Source organism: Mesoplodon bidens (genome assembly GCF_964165515.1).
Source record: "Mesoplodon bidens genome assembly, chromosome: 13".
Lineage (NCBI taxonomy): Eukaryota > Metazoa > Chordata > Mammalia > Artiodactyla > Ziphiidae > Mesoplodon > Mesoplodon bidens.
In genome coordinates this window covers 30,872,575-30,890,212 of record NC_138169.1, presented here as the reverse complement: position 1 = coordinate 30,890,212, position 17,638 = coordinate 30,872,575, and the positions used below count along the sequence as shown (strand labels likewise).

Here is a 17,638-nt window from a genome sequence, read left to right as displayed (position 1 = left end):
GCGGCCTTCTCATCGTGGTGGCTTATCTTGTTGCAGAGCACGGGCTCTACGCACGCGGGCTTCAGTAGTTGTGGCTCATGGGCTCTAGAGTGCAGGCTCAATAGTTGTGGCACATGGGCTTAGTTGCTCCGCGGTATGTGGGATTCCCCAACCAGGGATCTAACCCATGTCCCCTGCATTGGTAGGCGGATTCTTAACCACTGCGCCACCAGAGAAGTCCTTGACAATTATTTTTAACTACTTTAAATGTTTATCCTTTCTTGGATTTAATCAGTTTCTTATAACATAAATTTGCAATTTTACATTTATTTGTGTGACAATTGTTTATGTCTGTATCATCCACTAGATGAAAAGCTATACACGGGCAGGGACCTTTGCACTTAGTGGACATTCAGTGAATATTTGTCAACTAACATGAGTACAGTTGACACCTGAAACAGAGGTTTGAACTGAGTGGGTCCACATATATGCAGATTTTTTTCAATAGTAAATACTGTACTACTGCACAATCCGTGGTTGGTTGAATTTGCACATGCAGAACCATGGATATGGAGGGCCGACTGTATGTTGCACACAGATTTTCAAATGTGAGGAGGGTGGGTGCCCCTAATCCCCGAGTTGTTCAGGGGTCAGCTGTAATTTAGAATTGGGTCAGTCAACATGAGAAATCTGTTGCAGAACTGTGTGTGCTTTTACCTTACTGCAGAAATTTTTACCCCAGTTTCTGTAAAGCTGCTCCTGGGTTTATAGTTTACTTTTCAGTTCATTAGCACACTGCTATAAGCTGGTAATCTTATCACATACTTTTAGAAGCAAGAGTGTAATTCATGTTTTAGTGTTTAAGATCTGCTAAAATTTATTTTAAAAGGAAGAATATCTGCAGTATACTATATAAATTTATTTCATATTTCATTTCACACTTCCAGTTAAGGTGTTGTGCTACTTCTGTGTGTGTGTTTATTCAAGTAGTTTGCCCTCCAAAAATGATTAAAGATGGCTCACCAGCAGGATGAAAACGAAGAAGGAACAAACCAACTTGCTAACTTATTAAAAGGGGTTTAAAAAGTAGAAAGAGCCCAGACAGCTGGACTGAGATAGTTATTACTACTGAGCATTGAATTTAGCTATGCATTCTGGTAGCTCACAACACAAAAATTTTAAGTTGTATAGTTCTCATTGACCAATACAAGAAGAAAGTAAATCACTTTTCTCTAGAGAAAAAAAATTTTTTGTTTTGGCTCTGATTTCAAGGTGTCTTTTTATATAAGACTTTTTTTTTTTTTTTTTTTTTTTTTTTGCTGTACGCTGGCCCCTCACTGCTGTGGCCTCTCCCGTTGCGGAGCACAGCCTCCAGACACGCAGGCTCAGTGGCCATGGCCCACGGGGCCCAGCCGCTCCACGGCATGTGGGATCCTCCCGGACCGGGACACGAACCCGTATCCCCTGCATTGGCAGGCGGACTCCCAACCACTGCGCCACCAGGGAAGCCCTTATATAAGACCTGGGTAACATAACAGCCTGTTGAAATGCATTGAAAAGGACACCGTTTTTCTAGTGAACTTTTCCAGTGTTAGCTCTTTTTTTAAAAAATGGGACAACTTGGTAAAATTCTTAGAGTTTCTATGTATCATAGTTTCCATTAAACATGAGTGTATCTATATCTTTTTCTAATAAAAACATGTTAGGGCTTTCTGCTTTTTTTAAGTAGGGCATGTTGTTTTGGTTATTATTCTGCCTTTCCACCTACAACTGGGGAAGGAGTGTGGCCAAATTAAAGTTGTTTACAGTGTTAAACTTTAAATGTTACTGTAAAATGTTGACTTTGAGTCGGACTTAATAGTTAGATGGGAAGACTTATTTTTTAAAACTTTTTTTAATACTACGAACCTCTATCCATAGAGTAAATTAAAGAATTAATACAGTAAGGCAAAAAAGCTAAAGTCCTCCCTCATTTCCAATGATCTCCCCCCTTGAGAGGTGAGCACTATTAACAGTTTCTTATTTTCTAGAAAATTTCTAGATATAAACATGCAAACATATATCTTTTGTTGCTGTTCGTTTTTAAGTATAAATAAGATTAATACCATAATACTGTTCTGCAGTTGGTTCTTTACATTTAAAGGGTACATCAGTCATCTTTATTAATATATGTAGAACTAGAGTGGAGAGCTTTTGAAATAACCTATTTGCCATCTTATAGATATGCTTGGAGTTTAGGGTTCATTATTTTATTCATTTTCCATGTTTTTGTTTATTCTGATTGCCATTATGGATAGTATTACTGTTATTTTGTCTGTGTGTATATTATTTTGGAATGGCTAAGAAAATTTTATATGAATTAATTAATTCCTTTCAAGTTGTTTGAATTTAAAAATGTCCTTTTGTTTTTAAGAAGTTTAACCACTAATTTTCTAAATAAATAACTTGACTATAAATATTATAATAAGAATCATGTATTCATTCAACAAATATTGCATGAGTACACTGTGTACCAAGAAGTCTTCTAAGCAGCCGAGATACAGTGATGAATTAGACAAGGTTCATGCTCTTCTGGAGTATACATTATAGAAATCCATAGATAGGAAACTGTTACTAACTGAATGTACTTTAAAATCCAAAAGGTAAATTTTAAACTTTTTCTTACTGAGAAAAGGATGATAATGCTTCAGTGCTCTAATCATGTCAGTTTGCAGGGAAATTATTATATGATGTCAGAAAATGATTTTCCATAGACTTTTCTCTCTTAGAGCTGTTGTTTCTTTTAAATAGTTGTAAATTTTCAGAGTTAATTATTAACACTGTACATATGTCTTGAATCCTTAATTGATTAAGAAACTAGTTTTTTGTTATGTTTTTTTCCCAGTTTTGAAATGGGAAGGAGAGGACTATGTATGTCATCCAGTTTAACTTTCTTGTTTTTGAGAAAGAAACTGGAACAAAAATCAAAAGATAGGAATCAAAGCAAAGCACTTTCTTTTCCTCTTTTATCACCCGCTTTTTATTTTTATTTTTTTATTTATTTATTATTTTTTTTTTTTAATTTTTTTTTTTTGTTACGTGGGCCTCTCACTGTTGTGGCCTCTCCCCTTGCGGAGCACAGGCTCCGGACGCACAGGCTCAGAGGCCATGGCTCACGGGCCTAGCCGCTCCGCGGCATGTGGGATCTTCCCAGACCGGGGCACGAACCCGTGTCCCCTGCATCGGCAGGCGGACTCTCAACCACTGCGCCACCAGGGAAGCCCCTATCACCCGCTTTTTAAAGGCCTTTCTCTAGACTGTCCTTAATTCTCATAGATGTTAAGCTTCATTTCATACTAAAATCATCTATGACCTTAATTTGCACCTAATATCAGAATAGAACTCCAATAGTTAGAGTCAGAGGTGTAAACTCTAGCCTTCAATGTCATTTCATCTAGTTCTTGAAATAGTATCATAACATGCCATGAAGAACATGTTTTTTTTTGCAGTTTATCAAATTATTCATTAAGCAAACACTTTCAGGGTGCATACTTGATATTTCATTATCATTTTAAACCAATTCTATGAATTGGTTTATGAAACATTTTTTTCTTAATTGGCTCCTGCAGTATTTGATAACCTTAAAGGAAGACCTACTACATGTAATTGGGTCAAATTATTAGTGTATCATCCAAGTCAAGTTTCAGGTTGTTTGGATGAGAAGATATTCGCCCTGTTAGCACGTTACCTATAAAAACCTTTAAATGAATATACAAAATATTTAGTCTAGAACTTTTGTTAACTTTTCTCTTTCTTATAGATTCCACACCAAATCATCCATCACAAACAACACCAGCCCAAAAGAAAACTCCCAGTTCTTCATCTCGACAGAAAGATAAAGTTAATAAAAGAAATGAACGTGGTGAAACTCCTTTACACATGGCAGCTATTCGAGGAGATGTAAAACAGGTCAAAGAATTAATAAGTTTAGGGGCAAATGTGAATGTGAAAGATTTTGCAGGTAAGACTTGTAGTTAAAGACTAATACTCGGAACTAAAATTCTGAGTTTATCATCTAAACAGATGCTGGTTACAATTTAATCTATATTCTTCATTCTTCTTTCTGAAATGAAAGAGTTCTAAAAGTATACTTTAATATAAAACTATTTTGGAGTATATACCTAAAACCCTGATCTCTGCTACAATTCCTTGTCAGTAATTACTCAAATACTTAAATATTAAACATGCATTTTATGTGGCATATTACCATATAATTTTTTATCCAATTTAGGTTCTAGCTGAATCACAGTTAAATAATGTTTAGACCGTTTGTTAGCTTGAGCACAAGGACTGTAAGAGAGTGGCAGTGTTGTTTCACACAGTAAAAGTATTGGGGAACAATGTAGAAATTCCCTTTAGTTTCACATACTACAGTACCCTACCCTCCCATCCCCCAGGTTCTTTCTTTGTCACAGAACTGTTGTTAACAATTTGGAGGCTGTCCTTTCTGTGCACTTGCAGGATCATATATACAATGAACATTTAGTTATATAGAGACTTTTTTTAAAAAAATCAAATCACTCTATCTGTGTCAGCCTATAGTTCTGCAATCTCCCCTTTTTACTAGTGTCGTACAGATATTTCTGTCGGTACATATAGGTGGTTCTACTTCATTCATTTCAACAGCCACATTAATAGTGTATAGAATAGATTCCGTGGACAGTACTTCAGTAACCCTCTTGTAGAAATATATTTGTGTATAGTTATGGAAGGACGATATTTCAGTAGAAAGGAAACTGCTAAATCAGAGGAGATGCATATTTAAAATTTTTTGAAAATCAGGCAAATCACCCTCCAAAAAATCTTTTATCAGTTTACACTCCCATCAAGTGCTGATATATGGCTACTGCGATTGCTATGAGAAAAAACGCTTTCCTCTCTATCTGACCCAGGAGTCTCATGTCTTCTGCCATAATCTATGAAACTAATTAGCTTGCAAGTAGGGTAAAACCTCAGATGCTTCATCTCAGACAATGCAATTTCTATTTTCATTATTCTTATATACATTTTCTAATTCTTCTTTAATGAACATTATTACATCACTTGAATAATAAAAGAAATGTTCTCAGTTATCATGGGGATAGGAGATAATAAAGGTCTGAACTATATTGATGATGAAAAGGATAGCTCTGCCCTATCCTTTTCATCATCAATATAGTTCAGACCTTTATTATCTCCTATCCCCATGATAACTGAGAACATTTCTTTTATTATTCAAGTGATGTAATAATGTACACTCCCATCAAGAGTATATGAAAGAGCCTTGGATGGGGGGAAGAGATAAATTAGGAGTTTGGGATTAACATATACACATTACTATATATAAAATAGGTAAACAGCAAGGACCTACTGTATAGCACAGGAAACTATATTCAATATCTTGTAATATTGAAAGACCCTAACAAGCTTATTTTGCCTTTTTCTACTCTTTTTCCTTAGTTGAGATGATTGTTCTAAATTATAGCAAGTTATTGGATAAGCTTAAATGTTTAGTACTTTAGTTAAATAATTTAGTCCCAATGGAAATAATATGATTGTGGATGAACCTTCTGTAAAATTGGTGGTTTTCTTAGGTACTTATTTCCAGTAACTTGTTCATCACTCCTTTTTCCTTCTGTACTGCGTACATGTAGAATCAGTATGTCACACATGGTTATGTATCTAAAAAGCATATGTGTTGAATTAGTAGAAGTGAACCATATGTTCAATTAATATTGTAACTTTAGGTTGGACACCACTGCATGAAGCTTGCAATGTTGGATATTATGATGTTGCTAAGATACTTATAGCAGCTGGAGCAGATGTTAACACACAAGGATTAGATGACGACACTCCACTCCATGATTCTGCTAGTAGTGGGCACAGAGATGTGAGTATGATGGAAGGAGCAGTAATATACATCTTCAAAATACAAATTTAATCCAGTCATTTAATTCACTTCTTAGTCATACGATCTTGTGTCATATTTCACTCATTGCATGATCAGCTCATCTATATTATATTTTCCCTTTTTTCTACCTTCTAATTGCTAATTCCTATCATAGCTTTAGCATTTTCTTTTCATAAAACCTATTTAACTTGGTAATTAAACAACTTGGCAAATATTTAGTTAAAAGGCCATTCTACTGTCAGATAATTAGATGCAGCAGTTAAAGCAGATTGTACTTAAAATAAAATTTTACATTGTCATGATGCCTTTTTTTAAGACTTATTAATTAATGATTCCTCTATATTATAACATCTGTTCCTGAATTTTAGCTGACATTATTATTCAGATGCTTATGTATATAATAATAAAGACATGATTTAAACAAACATGATTATATATGCTTGAAAATATAATGGCATGTTTAATTTGTTTTGATATAATATTATGAACCATGCTGGGTTTTAAATTCCATTTTCATTTTCAATCTCTGGCATGTTGACATTAAAGCCTAACCAGTCTTTGTTGTAATGTAGCTTATGTTTGAAGTGTACTTAATGCTTAGCTCCATTATTATAACCTGCTTACAGCCAGAGCAGATCAACCTGGGGCACTATTAGCAATGGTTCTAAAGTAGGATTTTGTTTATCACATAAGTAGTTTTTCTCTTTCACTTAATTTTAACTTCTATCAAAGAATACTTGTACAGGGCTTCCCTGGTGGCGCAGTGGTGGAGAGTCCGCCTGCCGATGCAGGGGACACGGGTTCGTGCCCTGGTCTGGGAAGATCCCACGTGCCGTGGAGCGGCTGGGCCCGTGAGCCGTGGCCGCTGAGCCTGCGCGTCCGGAGCCTGTGCTCCGCAACGGGAGAGGCCACAACAGTGAGAGGCCCGCGTACCGCAAAAAAAAAAAAAAAAAAAGAATACTTGTACATAGTTTAGAAAGTTGAAAAGTACTACTTAGCTTATAAAGATAACTACCTGCTCCCTCCCATCCCTCCGCACTTCCCAGTACCTTTAGGCAAAAGCAGCTCTTGTAGGTGTTTCTTCTAGTAGTTATCTCTTTATTTCTAACAAGATGGAAGCCATTTTGCTTTTTAAATTTTTGGTCACTAGGTATTGACCCCCTGCAAAGGGTTTTAATATATATTGCTGCTCAGAGGCGCACAAATTTAATATAATTGTATTTTCTCTTGGATTTTTGTTTATTACCTTGGTTACTACACTGCCTTGTTCTGATTTTTCTTATTTAGTTTTCCATGTATCTATTTCTGTACTTCCTTACTCTCTCTGACATAACTCTAAAATACCCCTGAATAAGGTCAAACACATTGATCAGTTTATTATGCTTGAGAATATCCTTGTATACAAGATATCTTGTATCCTGCTTTAATTGGGACTAGCTTCTCTCTAGATCTGTAGCATAGATGCTGTCCAGGGATTTGCTTTTGCCATTAATATCATGTGAGATTCTCAGTCTCTTCATGAGATTTCCAGTCTCTGGCAGGAGTGGTTGTGAACCACATTACATTAACTTCTCACAGCAACATTTGTGTGTTTTCACTATGAGATAAGAAGTGTTGTAAATGCTTTCTTTATACCTATTACTTTTTTAAAAATATTTATTTATTTATTTATGTTGGCTGTGCTGGGTCTTAGTTGCAGCACGCGGGATCTTTGTTGCAGCACGGGAGATCTTCGTTGTGGCATGTGGACTTCTTAGTTGTGACATGCAGACTCTTAGTTGCAGCATATGGGCTTCTTAGTTGCAGCATGTGGGCTTCTTAGTTGTGGCATGAGAACTCATATTAGTTGTGGCATGCATGCAGGATCTAGTTTCCCCACCAGGGATCCAACCCGGGCCCCCTACACCGGGAGCACAGAGTCTTACCCACTGGACCACCAAGGAAGTCCCAGTATTATTTTAATCATCACAGTAAATGAATAACCTTCTGGTGTTTCTTGTTGAAACTGTATGACCCATTGCATTCCAGTACCCTCAGCTTCTCCCAGAACATGCAGAAACAAAGACACAGGAGACACAAAGACAAAGACACACTGGTCTAAGACACTCCCAAGTTTATTAAACTGATATGAGTTCAAATTAAGGGACTAAAAAGGATAAATATCAGTGTTTTTTTAAGACAAAGTGAGGTAATAATTCATTAATCTGGAAGAGTTGTTATTCAGTACACTCTCTCTCCTCTCTAGTGAATAACGTAAAAGGATTTTGGTCATCTCATACCTTTGTGCTAGAAAATTCCCTTTTTCTTCTCTTGTTAGCAGCAAACATTCTCTGCCTTATTTTCTTTTTTGACACAAAAATTTCAGTGTTGTGGTGCCTGTTTTTTAAAAGCCACTTTAGTTGAGAAAAAAATGGAATTTGGAGAGAAGATAGATACGAATTCAATTCTGGCCTGGCCAGTTTCCCAAATGAGTGATCTCAAACAAGTTACTTTTTTCCTCTCAACTTCGATTTTCTCATCTTTAAATCACATAATAAGTAATACCTGTCTAAAACGGATATTTTGAAGGAAAAAAACGACGCTGTGCACATAAACATACCTTGAAATCTAAAATGTTATAGAAATGTCAGAGGTCAAAGATTAAAAGGTGACTTTTATATTGCTATTTTTCAAATATACTCAGATATTTTGGAAATTAAAGATGCCATTTTTCTCATTTAAATCTTTCTATAAGGTATTTTTCATAATTCTCAAGTTATAATTTTGAAGAAAAATGTAGCCTATAACGTTATTTTTCCTAAACTGATCCTTGCTTACCATCGTTCCAGTCTTTTTTGCTCCCTTGACAATTCATACATACCTATGTGATAGCACTTACTATATTATTTTTTACTCATGTGCATGTCTGTTTTCTTCATTGAATTTTCAGTCCCATGCACATATGATTTATGTTCTGGCTATGCTATTTTAAATACTGTACTTACTGCCCCTTTTTTTTTTTTTGCGGTACTCGGGCCTCTTACTGTTGTAGCCTCTCCCGTTGCGGAGCACAGGCTCCGGACACGCAGGCTCAGCAGCCATGGCTCACGGGCCCAGCCGCTCCGCGGCATGTGGGATCTTCCCGGACCGGGGCACGAACCCGTGTCCCCTGCATCAGCAGGCGGACTCCCAACCACTGCGCCACCAGGGAAGCCCTTACTGCCCTTTTTTTAAAAAGCATTATTGATAGTTTATCAAGCATGAATAGTTTTTCTTTAAATGTTGCATAAAAAGATTTCCTGATTTCTAAATGTAATGTTAAAGAACTGTGCCTTATGAGTAAGACATGTTTCTATGAATACAAGTTTCTAAATATGCACATTGCTGCAAAATATTTCCAGAAGCTGACCTTTGAGCTCATGTACTTACAAAGACTCAAACACTATTTCCAGTCTCCTTCCAGAAGGAGACTGGCATGCTATTTTCAAGAGATCTTTGCTTTTCCTCCTACCAACATGCCTAGGATAGTAGGAGTCACAATTCAGAGCTGCTGACGTTTTTTTCTCCTTGTTCTTTTACTTGTCCCCAAGGAGGAGGAGGGAAATGAGATATACCAAAACCCATTGGTATATATTTGTACCATATATTAGGAGTCTCCACCAAAGAATTAGATTTCTTTCACTCAGTAACACTCATGACAACTTCAGCCATCCATAAAACATTTCTAAGGTAGGAGAAACAGTTCTGTTCAAAATTGTTTCGGGTAAGAGAAGAAGATTAACATAGCTTACTAAGAACCTAATCTTTGGCCTACCTTTCACAAATGTATATTACTTCATAATATACATTCTTACAATAGCCTTATTCTTAGTTCTATTTTAGATACTACCTATGTTTATTTTCTTCTTGTCTCATCATTTTTACTTACTTGTAATTTGCTGTCTATGTTTTTGGGTTTTTTTTTTTTTTTTTGCGGTATGCGGGCTTCTCACTGTTGTGGCCTCTCCCGTTGCGGCGCACAGGCTCCGGACGCGCAGGCTCAGCGGCCATGGCTCACAGGCGCAGCCGCTCCGCGGCATGTGGGATCCTCCCAGACTGGGGCACGAACCCGTGTCCCCTGCATCGGCAGGCAGACTCTCAACCACTTGCGCCACCAGGGAAGCCCTTGGGGTTTTTTTTTTAAAAATTTTTATTTACTTATTTTGACTGTGCCGGGTCTTAGTTGTGGCACACAGGATCTTCATGTTTAGTTGCGGCATGTGGGATCTTTAGTTGTGGCATGAGGACTTAGTTGAGGCATACGAACTTGTAGTTGTGGCATGCATGTGGGGTATAGTTCCCCGACCAGGGATTGAACCCAGGCCCCCTGCACTGGGAGCACAGAGTCTTACCCACTGGACCACCAGGGAAGTCCTGCTGCCTGCTCGTTTTAAGCAACTTTAAGTTACTTTAAATTCTTTTTAGGATAAATAATTTTTTGCATATGAGAATAATCTGTAAATTATTGGTTATTTAGGCTAGGGTTATTGTAGCATGTTTGAATGAACCAACTATCTAATCATAGTCAGGAATAAATTTTTTAAAGATATTTATTTATTTATTTATTTATTTGCTGCATCGGGTCTTAGTTGCAGCACACGGGATCTTTCATTGTGGCACGTGGGCTTCTCTCTAGTTGTGGCATGTGGGCTCAGTAGTTGCGGCACACGGGCTCTCTAGTTGTGGCGTGTGGGCTCCAGAGCATATGGGCTCTGTTGCAGCATGCAGGCTTAGTTGCCCTGTGGCATATGGGATCTTAGTTCCCCGACCAGGGATTGAACCCTCGTCCCCTGCATTGGAAGCCGGATTCTTAACCTTCTTAACTGGACCACCAGGGAAGTCCCAGGAATAAATATTTTTTTGATTATTTCCTGACAGGTATAGAAAGCATTCAGTAGTATCAAGATCCTTCTGTTTTCTCATTCTAAGACTCCAACTGAAGGAAATAAGCCTAAAAATGGGGGGGAAAATGTCAACTTATAAAGGTGTTCACTATAGCATTATTTATAATAACTAAAAGTTTTTAACTTCAGTTACCTTCTCAAACCCCTAAAAGGGGAGATTTTAAAGGACACAGTCCCACAAGGATAAAGAACAGAAGAAACAAGAAAACCAATATTTTGGGAGATAGAAATTTGAGGAATGAGTGGTGACTACATAGAACAGAGTTTGGCAAACTTTTTCTGTAGAGGGCCAGATAGTAAATATTGTGGGCTTTGCAGGCCACATGCCACCTCCACTGACCCTCCTCCCTTCTCCCTCTCTCTCTGCTTCCTGTGTCCTCCTATGTATTCCTCCTTTATCAATTCTTTTTTTTTTTTTTTTTTTTTTTTTTGGTGGTACGCAGGCCTCTCACTGTTGTGGCCTCTCCCGTTGCAGAGCACAGGCTCCGGACCCGCAGGCTCAGCGGCCATGGCTCACGGGCCCAGCCGCTCCGCGGCATGTGGGATCTTCCCGGACGGGGGCACGAACCCGTGTCCCCTGCATCGGCAGGCGGACTCTTAACCACTGCACCACCAGGGAAGCCCTATCAATTCTTTTTAAAGTATTTTATAAGAATATAAAAACTATTCTTAGTCAGCAGGCCAGATTTGGCCTACAGACCAAATTTACCAGCTCCTGACTTTAAAAATCCAAGAAAATTGGCCTTCCCTGGTGGCACAGTGGTTGAGAATCTGCCTGCTAATGCAGGGGACACGGGTTCGAGCCCTAGTCTGGGAGGATCCCACATGCCGCAGAGCAACTAGGCCCGTGAGCCACAACTACTGAGCCTGCGCGTATGGAGCCTGTGCTCCGCAACAAGAGAGGCCATGATAGTGAGAGGCCCACGCACCGTGATGAAGATTGGCCCCGCTTGCCACAACTAGAGAAAGCCCTGGCACAGAAACGAAGACCCAACACAGCAAAAATAAATAAGTTAAAAAAAAAATCCAAGAAAATTGAAACCAAAGCCATTTCAACACAGAATCCCAGAAAAACTGAAGCTCAGCAATTGATGGCTGGGTTCACCTGGAGGTGCCCATTGAATAAGACTGAAAATAAGAGGATTGAATCAAACTGGTTTTTTACCCTCATATTCCCTTCCTAACCCTTCACAACTAGATGACGGCACATTTCTCTGGCAGATGATTGGAGGTTTATTTCCTGACAAGTATAAACCATACTGTCTGGACTGACATACCACAAGAATAGTTGGGAGTAAGGATTAAGTGTAAGCGAATTAAGTAAAACATACTGAACATTAAGACCTCAGTCAACCAGAATGCTGACAGTAAGGCTTATAGTTCTAGGGCAGGAATTGAAAGATTTCTCAATAGAAAAGTGAACTAGCCAAGAGGGGGTTCTGATGAAATGGCCCAGTCATATCACACTAGCACAAGGTCCATCTGGCAATAGATCCTACCTATGCCTAAAAAACTTTCAGCAAGTCTTTTAGTGCCTTACTCTTTTTTTTTTTAATTTATTTTTGGCTGTGTTGGGTCTTCATTGCTGTGCATGGGCTTTCTCTAGTTGCGGCGAGTGGGGACTACTCTTCATTGCGGTGAGTGGGCTTCTCATTGCAGTGGCTTCTTTGTTGTGGAGCACGGGCTCTAGGCGCACGGGCTCAGTACTTGTGGCACACGGACTTAGCTGTTCCGCGGCATGTGGGATCTTTCCGGACCAGGGCTCGAACCCGTGTCCCCTGCATTGGCAGGCAAACTCCCAACCACTGTGCCACCAGGGAAGTCCTTAGTACCTTACTCTTAAATATGGACAGCCAGTGATTACCTGACCTTTGAGAAAGGTCTCTAATATGGAAGGCAAAGAGCAGAACAAGCAAATAGAAAAGTAGAAACGTGGAGGACATGATAAGGCCAAGAGAAACTTCAAAAAAAAAAAAAAGAAAGAAAGAAAGAAATATTACCTTCCCCAAAGAGATGAGAGTTTCTTGTAGCCATGAAACAAAAACTGAAGGGTTGCTAAATAAGGAACAGTTAACAAATTTAAAAATAGAAACAAAAAAAGCTCTTGGAAATTAATAATATGGTAGCAGAAATGAAAAATGGAGTATGGAGGGTTAAAGATAAAGTTGAGGAAATCTCCCAGAGACTAGGAAGCAAAAGACAAAGGTGGAGGTGGGGAAATGAGAAAAAAGAAGATTAATTCAGGAGATCCAGTATTATCTTAACAAGAGTTCTTAGAAGACAGAACAGTGAAAACATAGGACATTATCAAATAAATAAAACCAGGAATTTTCTCAGAACTGAAGGAACGTGGATCTTCAGATTGAAAGAGCAATTGAATGCTCAGCACAATGGATGTTAAAAGACCAAGATCAAAATTCATTATCCTGGGATTTCAGAACAATAGAGGCAAAGAATGTCCTCAAGCATACAGAGAGAAAAAGCAAGTTCCATATAAAGGTAAAAAATCAGAATGGCATCAGACTTCAATAACAACGCTAGAATCTAGAAGATAATGATGATGCCTTCAAAACTGGAGGGAAAATTATTCTATATCAAGAGTAAATATTAATCAAGTGAGGATAGAATAAAGATATTTTCTGACATGGAAAAAATCTCAGAATATTTACTGTTTCTTAGGAATCTCCTGGAGGTGGTGTTTCAACAAAATGAGGGAGTGAACCAAAAAAGAAGATAAAAGGTCTAAAGAATCCACAGAATTGAGGGAAGGCTATTTCTAGGATGATAGGATAAATGGAGATGTCAAGATTACAACTGGGAAGCAAATCTAGACAGCAACCAGTCCATTTTAGAGCAAGTTAGAAGGCTTGGAGAAAGGAGTTTAACAAAAAAATGGTGGTATATTGAATTGAAGAGATCTGTAGTTGGAGCAGGATGGGGGATTAATTAAAGATGAGTATGTAGAAAACCAAGTAAGGGCTTCCCTGGTGGCGCAGTGGTTGAGAGTCCGCCTGCCGATGCAGGGGACGCGGGTTCGTGCCCCGGTCTGGGAAGATCCCACGTGCCGCGGAGCGGCTGGGCCCGTGAGCCATGGCCTCTGGGCCTGTGCGTCCGGAGCCTGTGCTCCGCGAGGGGAGAGGCCACAACAGTGAGAGGCCCACGTAACAAAAAAAAAAAAAAAAAAAAAAAAAACAAGTAAGTGAAAAGTCAAGATAATTAACTCTCTGAGATAAAATAAACTTGTGTAAGAATGGAAATTTTGTCATGGTGTACTACTTGGTTCAACATTTATATTAATCATAATGGCACACAAAAAATAATATGTCTATCTTGGAAAGTTAGGAGGAGGGGGAAGTGGATGTGTATGGGAGGAGAGGGATGGAGTTGGTAAAAGAGAGCTGAATTGTGTTTTCCATTGTAAGACATTAGGCAGTGCCTAAAACCGAAAAATACGGAAGCAGCACACTATGTTACTTAAGTATATGGACATAAATATCAGGGACAATTGTTCTTCACCAGCAGCCTTGAAAAGCCATTTGACCTTTTAAAATCATAAACATGTAATTTGATAAAAATTAGTAAACAAAAAGGGAAATTAAATATTAACAGTTAAGATCATGCATAATTTGTTTTCTTTATACATTCTTACATTTCAAGTATTCTGTATTGATGGTTTATTCTTTGATAGTCTAGAAAAGATTTTTCATTATTTAATTCACTGTGAATCTTTATTATTCTTAAATTCTTTCATTTGTTAGAAGTTCCTAATTTATAGCATCCTGTTTAATATTGCTTCTTTAAAAAGACATGATATATTTCCTCAGTACCAGAAAACACCATAGTTATGTGTTAGGAATACGGAGACAAATAAAGATCTCACATGAAGTTTATGGTCTAGGATAAGGGGAGAAATGTGTTAATAAATTATAATGTAGATTTACCTATGATAGAACACACTCATGTCACTGGTAGTAGAAGCTCAAAACAAGAAGAGATGTTAGGGAAGCAGAATTAACAATACTTGGCCACCTATTTGACGTAGAGTATGAGTGAAAAACGGGAATGTGATGACTCCCCACTTTCTGGTTTCAGTGACTGGGTATACTTTGGTGCCAGTCACTGCGAATGGAAACAAATAAAAGATAAGTGTGCATGTTTAATGAACTCTGGGACCTATTGGTTTCAGCTTTTGTATTGAAATACAGTATATCCAAAGAATATTTGGATATTTGATTTTGAAACTCAAGAAAAAGGCTGAGAAAGAGCAAGCACGAGAATGAAAATGAATGAGTGGATTGCATAATCGTCATCGCATTCAGAGTGGGTGAGCTCTCCAGGGAGATGATGTAGACCAAAGCATGAATCAAGTGAACCAGGGACAGAGCCCTAGGGAAACAATGTATGGCTTAGATATTTACAGATCTTAAGAGACTCATTTCATTGGACTGACGGTAACGTAATTGTAGGTAGAAGAGTGAAGGGCCAATAAGAAAAACGTAGTCAAGGCCCCAAGGGTAAACATCTTTTCAGGAACTTGACTGTAAAGGAAAGAAGAGAGATTTAGCTAGAGGAGGAGAGTATAGGTTTGAGCAGTTGCTTTTTTTTTAACCTGTGTTTCGTTTCTTTATTGCCATTATTGTTTTAAGGCAAAAGAGACATGAACTGGAAAGATTGGCTTCTAGAAAGGAGCCAATCGAAAAAGAGGTAAGAAATATAGAAAAGAAGAGGAATAAGGAGCAACAAACAAATGAAATGATGACTAACCAGTCGCATCTTGGTTTGTGGAGCCCAAAGCTTTTGAAATTTGTGAGGGCAGGGTTCTTTAAGAAATGAATAAAAAATTAGATACAGGGCCATGTAAGGGGACCATGAAAATGAGAGGCCTTGAAGTTTAAGCTTTAGTAGTTTTAAGTAAACCCATGTCAGTTAGCGATAGTTTAAATCCCAGAGTGATGGGGAACAGGTGATTAAGAGCCTTGGTAGCGATGGTAACCTGAAACAGAGGGGAGATACTTCTTTTGAGACTTCCTGTAGCCTGTACATTCCAGGAGGGCAGGGAGCTTTATACTCTTGTTCATTGATTTATCTGAAGAACTTGGAGCAGTGCTTGTTAATAGGTACTCAGTAAATATTTGTCAAATGTATGATGAAACAGGAAGAAAAATAATGAGATTCAGTGCTAAAATAGCCCAGCTTAAATTTTGAGGAGCAAATTTCTTTGTAGTAGATATGATCAGAAGGGGGATGGTGATGAAAATGGAACTTGAGAGTAATTATGATTTAGAATAAACACTGAGGAATGGAGGCAGAGGAGATGAAGCAGGAGGATATTATGAGTTTGATCAAGAGGAAAATGGTTGAAATAATGCAGTCTACGAAAGGACTGAGTCTTCCTACTGTTTAATGTTGCAGATAGTGAAACTGCTACTTCGTCATGGTGGAAATCCATTTCAAGCTAATAAACATGGGGAGCGTCCAGTGGATGTAGCAGAAACAGAGGAGTTGGAATTGCTGCTAAAAAGAGAGGTGCCTTTATCTGATGATGATGAGAGTTACACAGGTTTGTTCCACATAATCTGCATTCACCTGTTTGACATGATATTTAGTAGAATATTCTACTTTTGCTTTATAATACCTAAAATGTTGAGTACCTTAGGTAATGCTATCTAGCTATTAAGAATGGTGAATTTAGTAACCTAAATTTAGATGTTTGCTACATGTCCTCTGTGTAAATGGAGTCATAATGCTCTCGCCCTATTTCTGTGATTTCTTTTCCCCACAGATTGCTGATGTTACATTCAAGCCTATTGCAGCCTCTCTCCCCATTAATAACTACCACCACTAGCTATCCCACATCTTGAGTTCTTTTAATTCTTTTATAAATTAGAGCACCACTAACCAAACTCTTCCTGGCATTAATGAGTCATCTTTGCATTTTTATTTTTACAATTTAGGTGGTTGAACTCTGGTCATTGTTGTAAAATAGAGGCACAATTTTACAGTCACAGTTTTAAAAAGGAAAGACCCATAAAGAATATTTCATAAAACTTTTGGCATACTCAGAGTTTAAAAAAATAAACATAAACAATTAAAAAAATATAACAGAGAAAAACTTTCCTGTGTTGAAGAAAGTCTTTTGTGTACAGATTGGAAGGTTTCACCATGTTTCAGGCAAAAATCAATGGAAAACAATTCAATAAGTCTCATAACTGGCCATATCTTTACAAAATTATAAACAATTCCTATAAGCAATTAGGTAATAATACTACTTCTATATTATTTATAAATAAAATGAAACCATACTCATTTAATCTCAGCCATTGCCAGAGGGCAATAGGACAACATCTGTACTTTTAAAAGAGAAAGGTCTACCATTTACTTTTTTTTAATTGAGGTATAATTGACATACAATATTGTATTAGTTTCACATGTACAACATAATGATTTGTATACACTGAAACATGGTCACTACAATAATTTTAGTTAGTAATGGTCGCCATACGTAGTTAAAAAGTTTTTTCTTTCTTTCTTGTAATGAGGACTTTTAAGATCTACTCTCTTAGCAGCTTTCAAATGTGCAATGCATTAAGTACAGTCACCATGTACAGTACATCCTCATGACTTATTTATTTTATAACTGGAAGTTTGTACCTTGTGACCCCCTTTACCCATTTAACCCACCCCCCATATCTGACAACCACCAGTCTGTTCTCTCTATTGATGAGCTTGGTTTTTGTTTGTTTTTTAGACTGCACATGTGAGATCATAGAGTATTTGTCTTTCCCTGTCTGACTTATTTCACTTAGCA

General features: G+C 37.8%; 1 protein-coding gene across 4 annotated transcripts in view; it reads left to right on the top strand.

Annotated features, from left to right (window-relative positions):
• The window catches only part of ANKRD12 (ankyrin repeat domain 12), a 114,866-nt gene that overhangs the window by 52,446 nt on the left and 44,782 nt on the right, over positions 1-17,638 (top strand). For all 4 annotated transcript variants that reach the window (XM_081252216.1, XM_081252217.1, XM_081252215.1 and 1 more), the window contains 3 exons: positions 3,779-3,979; positions 5,745-5,887; positions 16,243-16,390. In XM_081252216.1, coding sequence (XP_081108342.1) covers positions 3,779-3,979; positions 5,745-5,887; positions 16,243-16,390 — 492 coding nt within the window. The remainder of the gene's footprint in view (positions 1-3,778; positions 3,980-5,744; positions 5,888-16,242; positions 16,391-17,638) is intronic.